The sequence below is a fragment of the Alexandromys fortis genome, unplaced genomic scaffold (genome assembly GCF_014885135.2).
Source record: "Alexandromys fortis isolate MF-2015 unplaced genomic scaffold, M_Fortis_MF-2015_v1.1 scaffold_103, whole genome shotgun sequence".
NCBI lineage: Eukaryota > Metazoa > Chordata > Mammalia > Rodentia > Cricetidae > Alexandromys > Alexandromys fortis.
Window position 1 is genome coordinate 485,934 of NW_026067978.1, and position 7,058 is coordinate 492,991.

The 7,058-nt window shown below is 47.3% G+C and overlaps 1 protein-coding gene across 2 annotated transcripts in view; it reads right to left on the minus strand.

Annotated features, from left to right (window-relative positions):
- The window catches only part of Sec24a (SEC24 homolog A, COPII coat complex component), a 55,926-nt gene extending 51,066 nt beyond the window's left edge, over positions 1-4,860 (minus strand). The window contains exon 1 of one of the 2 annotated variants that reach the window (XM_050157614.1): positions 4,356-4,860. In XM_050157614.1, the coding sequence (XP_050013571.1) occupies positions 4,356-4,371 (16 nt within the window). In that variant the 5' untranslated portion in view covers positions 4,372-4,860. Of the gene's footprint in view, positions 1-3,664; positions 4,176-4,355 lie in introns of those variants that run through there. The other variant, XM_050157612.1, reaches the window with a different exon arrangement.
- Positions 4,861-7,058: the final 2,198 nt, after the last annotated feature.

Here is a 7,058-nt window from a genome sequence, read left to right on the forward strand (position 1 = left end):
CCCACACAGGCAAAGGCACTTGCACCTGCACACACACGCACACACACACACACACACACAGAGCTTTAAAAAGCAGGGGTGGGGGACTGGAGAGATGGCTCAGAGGGTAAGAGCACTGACTGCTCTTCCTGAGGTCCTGAGTTCAATTCCCAGCAACCACATGATGGCTCACAACCATCTGTAATGAGATCTGGTGCCCTCTTCTGGCCTGCAGGCATACATGGAGGCTGAACACTGTGTAAACAAACAAACAAACAAACATATAAATAAATAAATGATAAAGCAGGGGTGGGGGTGCATTAAGGATGTAGCTCAGCAGGGAAGTGTTGGCCCAGCGTGCAGAGAACTTGGGTTCGCTCCTCAGCACCATAAAACAGCAACAAAAGGAGGAAAGTGCCAGGTGGTGGTGCACGCCTTTAATCCCAGTGTAAAACTTTAAGACAATCCTGAAGCCATTTTTGACAATTCTGAATTCTCTCAGCCTCTGTGCCATAGTGCTTCCCCTCCTCCCCTGGGAACCAAGGACCTAACAGCTACACTTGCACGTACTCAGTTCCTGAACAATTACCCATATATGTATGTATTGTTTCGGTCCCCTGGGAAATGGGGTCAAAATGACCTCTTACCTCATCTGATCTGGCAACAGCTCTCCAGTCAATTATTGGTAATAGCCTTTTCAAATAAGCCAATCAGAATAGTCAGAGAACAACCCCCCTTGCTTCTGTGGCCCCTTGAAAAGTAGAGTGTACCAGCTATTCGAGGTCCCTCGGCTTCCCGAATGCTGGGGGACCCTGTTATGACAGAATTAATAAAATCCTCATGCTTTTGCATCGGCTGTGGTGTGTGGTCTCTGGGGGCGACTCCTTCTCGGTGTTTGGACGCTAGAGTCCAACACCAGCACTAGAAAGGCAGAGGCAGGCAGATCTCTGAGTTTGAGGCCAGCCTGATCTACAAAATGAGTTCCAGGACAACCAGAGCAGTTACATAAAGAAACCTTGTCTCAAAAAACAAAAAGGGAGCGATCCTGAGCCGCAGATAGATATAGACCTATATAAGGAAACCCCAAATAAGGGTCTGATCCCTGATTCCCGCTCTAGTTCAAGGAGAAGAGTAGGGAAGTAATCAGATGCTACTGTGCCATTGGCCAGAGGCGGTGGGAGTGCTAGCTAGCTCCTGTTACGGCCCTGCCAACCGCAGAGACAGAGAAGCAGTTCACCAGCTACTACATGCAACAATGATGCATTCTCGGGACTTTGCCTTTTTCTTCCAGCAATGCTGAGCATTGAACCCAAAACCTTGTACAAGCTAAGCAGGTGCTTCACCGAGTGTTATCTCTGGCCTATGTAGTACAGAGGTACACAAAGAATTACGGCAGCTCAGTTTCTGCCCATTCTGAAAACAATAAACGGAGCTCAGCCACAATAGCCAGTAGGAGGGACTAGCCACCACCTTTATGCAGAGCCTGTTTCTGAATAAAGACTGCCCATAAAAGGGGCTGAACCAGTGGCTCAGCGGGTAAGAGCACTTGCTGCTCTTCCAAAGGACCCAATTTCAGCAGTAAGCACCCATATCAGGTAGCTCACAACTGCCTGTAGCTCCAGCTCCAGGGCATCCGATGCCCTCTTTTGGTTTCTGAGGGCACCTTCACATGTGACATATATATACACAGAAACTAGGTGTAAGCACACACACACACAACTTTTTTTTTTTAAGTTAAAAATGTGGCTTAAAGAGATAAATGGTTTAGCAGCAGTTAGGAGCTGGAATTGCTCCTCCAGAGGACCCAACTTAAATTACCAGAGCCCATGTCAGACGGCTCACAACGACCCGAACTCCAATTCTAGAGGATCCTACAACTTTGGCCTTTGTGGGCACCCGTGAGTGCACACAAACACACAGACACAAACACACACACAATTTAAAATAAATAAAAGCCAGACAGTGGTGGTGCACACCTTTAATTCCAGCACTCAGGAGGCACAGACAGGTATATCTCTGTGAGTTCGAGGACAGCTTGGTCTACAGAGCAAGTTCTAGGACAGCTAGGGCTACAAAGAGAAAGCTTGTCTCAAAAAAACCAAAGAGTTTTCTATTTGCAGGCATATGACTCTATTCCTTACTTTGATGACATTTTTTTCCCAGCCCCTATCACACTGAACCACAATCACCAGCTCCATATCTCAATTCCCAAATGGATCCAAACAACCCACCCGTGAGTGCTCTCTTATTCTCTCTTACGGTCAGGGTCAGAACATGGATGTGTAACAGGTGTACATTTAGCTTTGACCAAACTAATTAAGTAACTAGGACATGGAAATTCCAGCTCTGTAATCCCGGCGCTCGAGCAGCTGAGACAGGAGGATAGCCACAAGTTTCAGGCCAACTGGAGATACAAAGTGAGACACTGTCTCAAAGCACAGCCTATCATCCTGATTAAATTCCTGCAGCATCTCAAAATCCGAACAACTATACTTCCATGGAAGCTCACGGGCACATTTACAGAATTTGCCATTTAAGTGCAATTTGTAAGAAAAACCCATTCCAGAGACCTTGCTTGTTCTCACCTTAAAGGGAATGGTTTCATCTTCTGTGCAATGTTGCTGTCACAGAAGAAAATGTAGTTTACATAATTTGTTACTATAAACTTAAGAATCAATTCAAGTTGACTTGTCAATGCCTCTAGCTTCTCTTGCCCTGCCCACATAGCTGCCTACCCACGGACATTTTTAAGTCTTATAAAGAGCCCTTTTTGGAAAGAAAACAGTAGTCTTCTTTAAACGCATTGTAACCAGCAATTTTACTCACTGGCTATTTTCTCTAACTCCAATGGGCACAGTAAGTGCTTGAGTATTATTCTCCCTGTCTTCTTCCCACAAAGCAAAGATTTGTAGGCTAATTTGTAAGTAGGCAGAAAATGTGTCTTTATTATATCAATTAAAATGCGCTTAGCAATTCACGCTGTAGAAAAAGCCTCAGGAATCCTAGAAGAGATATCAAATTATAAGATATTCTCATGCCAAATGATAAACCATAGTGCCAGATGTACACTCTCCCCCGGTTCAGAGAGTTGTGTCTACGTCCCAAGTGAGCAAGAGTCCTCTAGAAACGACCCCTAGCCTTCCATCTATTTGGCTTGTCCACAACCACAAAACTGCACAGGCGGCCCAGGGACAGCTGTGGGAAGATCCTTGGAGAAAGATCCCTGGAGGGATGAGGAGTCCTAAAGGGGTCTGCCAAAGACGGAGTCATTCATTCATCTCCGCAAACTCGGGCTAATAAACACGATCCGCACCCCACTGCGCTCCGAGCTCACGGACCCGAGATGAACCCTGCCCTCCAGGACACCGGACTGAGGTTGGCGCGGAGGACGATGACACCTAGACACTATGACCTCCCCTGTAAGGCAGTTCTGAAGAACTGATTTCGTCTGCGATTCTTTTACACCCCTTGTTTCTCTCGGACGCTGCGGAGCGCAGGTGCTTACTGTTTGCTGGCCGAATGTATAAATACATGTGAAACTGTGCCCCCAGCGCGGGGCTGCAGGTGCAGGTCTGCCGCGGCTCCCGGGGCCGAGCCGTCACCTGCCACTCCCCGCGGCAGACCCAGCTGGGAGGTCTCCCGGGTCCTGGCCGTGCCGTCCTCCCCGCCCCCATGCGGCACTCACCGTTGGTGTAGGGAGACCCCGAGGCCGAGGCGGCCCCGTTCTGGCCCTGAAGGCCGGCTGCGGCGCCGCGGGCAGCCGGGATCCCGGGCTGGGCCATGGCGCCCGGAGTTCTCAGGGTAGGACTGAGTCCTCAGGGTCGATCGCAGCGCCGAGCCAAGAGCTCTAAGAAGAAAGCCGAGGGAAGGGAGCTGAAGGCCGGAGAAGCGGAACACGCGAGGGCGGCACGTCAAGGCCGAGGCATGGCGTCTCGGTCTCCTCAGCCCGCCGGCGGCCACGACCCGGCCTGGGCGCGTAGAGGCTCGGGAGTCAGGCCGGCGGGGCCGCGGACGCCGGGCTCGGAGGCGCCAGCCGAACCCGGAGAGGAGGGAGGTCCTGGGCGGAGCGGCCGGCCGCGCAGGCACAGTGGGGACACGTGGCACTTCCGGTTCCGGCTGGCGGCGCTCTGTCCCGGCGGAGCTGCCCCGAGGCCACCTGACAGTCCCGTGTCCGGGCCTGGAGGACCGTGCACGGACTCGCCCGCCACGTCACTGACTCCCGCCGCCCACCGGAAGTGGCATGTGTGGCCACTACGAAAATCCCCGGCGTGGAGAACGTCACCTCCCTGACAGATCGGGCATCCGAGGGCGGTGCGGACTTTTAAGAATGGGGTAGGACGGACCCCGCTCCTCTTCTGGGATTCTCTGAGGATTACCTGGAAGAGACGTCATCGTCTGCTGTCGAGACCCAGCCACCGCTACTGACTCAGTCCGTGCTATGCCGGCTGTAGAGGGCAAGAGACTTTAAAAAAAAAAAGATGTTAAAATACATGTGTATGTCAGTGTCACGGGCCGAACCTGGTAGCAGCTGAGAGGCCGAGGCAGGAGTATTGCTCTAAGTTCGAAAGCGGTCTCATCAGGTCTGGCAGGGTTGGAGAGGTCAAGGTGAAAAGAAAAAAAAAATGTGTGATGACGTTAAGGAGGAAGCCTTTTCTTTTCAACTGTAAGACTGAGAGGTCATTTTAATTTTGACGTTAGCTTATTCATAACATAGTCACCCCGAGGTACGCTCACAGTGGATCGGCACTCCCCACTCTCCTCTCCCAAATGTTGACCTTGGAATCTAAGGTCTTAGGGAAGTTACTTTACCACTCAGCACACAACTTCTAACAGCAAGTATTTAGTTAATACTGAGGGTCCGGGCTTAACACATTAAATAGTAGTTTTAATCCAGAGGTGGTGCTGTACTCCTGGAGTTCTGGGTACTGGAAAATGAGGTGATGTTGAATCCATGACCAACCTGGGTAATTTAGCAGGACTCTTTCTCAAAAAAGGGTTAGGGATGTAGGTTACTGGTAGAGAGTTTGCTTAACCTTGTTAGGAAGAAAACCTGAGTTCAAAATTTAAAGGCAGTTTTAATTCCTCTTTTAGGAGTTGACATTAAGGTGAATAATTCACACTTCCTTTCTAAGCAAGTAATTTGTGGGCTTCTTTTATTTTTATTTATTTTTTTAACCCTACATAGACTTTTTGACTTTTAAGGCCCCAACCGAAGTAGAAACTGATTGGTTACACAACGTAACTAGTGATATCAATAGTAATCTTAGCTACCTTCCTTCTCCTTTGGTTTTTCCTGCTCCACGCTGATGACAAAGTCCTTCACAGATGTGCTCTGCTGATTAAAATGTCACGTTATGCCATGAGTTTCACAACGTCAGGGGAAAGTACAGCTTACCTAATTCATCAAACGTCTCATGCCTGCTGTGAAGTAGCACGCAGAAAAAGAGCAGAGTCTGAAACGACTGTCAGACCCAAGAAGCAAGCAGTAATGACATATAAAAATTTATCCTTGCCAGACGGTGGCGGCGCACATCTTTAAGCCCAGCATTTGGGAGGCAGAGGCAGGTGGATGGATCTCTCTGAGTTTGAGGCCAGCCTGGTTTTACAAAGTGAGTTCCAGGACATCCAGGACTGTTATACAGAGAAACCCTGTCTTGCTAAGTAAATAAATAAATTTTAAGTAAATATATAAAAATTTAGCCTCCAGCCAGGCATGCCTTTAATCCCAGCACTCTGGAAACAGACAGGTTTCCAGGACAGCCAAGACTGCACAGAGAAACCCTGTCTCAAAAACAAAATAAAAATTAAAAAATGTATCCTAACCTTGATTTGTTTTCATTTATCTCAAAACCACACTAAAATCTATTTTCTCTGAGTGGAATTTAAGAGATTGTTTTAAAGTTTATTTTCTGTATGTATGAGTGCCTACCTGAAAGTATTTTACACCATGTGGACGCAGTGCCCACACAGGCAGGAAGAGGGCGTTGCACCCGCTGGTGCTGGAGTTGACAAGCAATTGTGAAGTCACTGATGTGGGTGATGGGAAAGGAACCTTAGTCCTCTGTGTAAGAACAGTTAGTGCTCTGTTGTTGGCTTTTTGGATTTGTTTTGTTTTAAACTCTTTTGACTCTTTGCTCTTTTTGGCAGCCCACCACCCAGCTCCCAAATAAATACATGGAGGCTTATTCTTACTTGTCAATGCCCAGCCTTAGCTTGGCTTGCTTCTAGCCAGCTTTTCTTAAATTATCCTCTATATTTTGCCTCTGGGATTTTATTTTTCTCTATTTTATATGCATTTCTTTTTTTCCTTCTTTCTCTTTCTTTTCTGCCTTCCTTGCTTCCTTCCTTCCTTCCTTCCTTCCTTCCTTCCTTCCTTCCTTCCTCTCTCCCTCCCTCCATTGCTGGTTCTGTAGCTGGGTTGCTGGCCCCTTGAGTGCTCCTCTTTCTCTTGTTCCTTGATCTTTCTTGCTTCTCTTTTTCTCCTTCTATTTATTCTGTCTGCCAGCCCCACCTATCCTCTCTCCTGCCTTGCTATCCACCATGCAGCTCTTTATTAGACCAGTCAGGCGTTTCAAACAAGCAAAGTAACACAGCTTCATAGAGTTAAACAAATGCAATATAAAAGAATACAACACATCTTTGCATCGTTAAACAAATGTTCCACAGCACAAACAAATGTAACACATCTTAAAATAATAGTCCACACCAGTGTTCTCTGCTGAGTTGTCTCTTCATCCCCCCACCCCTTATTCCAAAGTCTAGGTAGGCTTCTTTAGAATGAATATACTTATATTCAAATTTTCACCTAAAGGCATCTCTTACAACATCCTAAATTACATATCTAAGAACAGTAAAACAAACAAAAAAACAGAACGAAAACACATCTTGCTTTAAAGAGAAAATAGAACTCAGAGAGAAAACAAAGCTTTGAAAGGTTAGAAAAAGAAAAGATCACTCTTCAAAGAGGTAAATGCCATGATTTCTAACTTCTGTTGGCTTTGTCCTCTCTTTTTATTCAACTCCTTTGGAATAATCTTGGTTTGTTGACCTTGGCACAGTGGTTTGATTTGGTTACATCA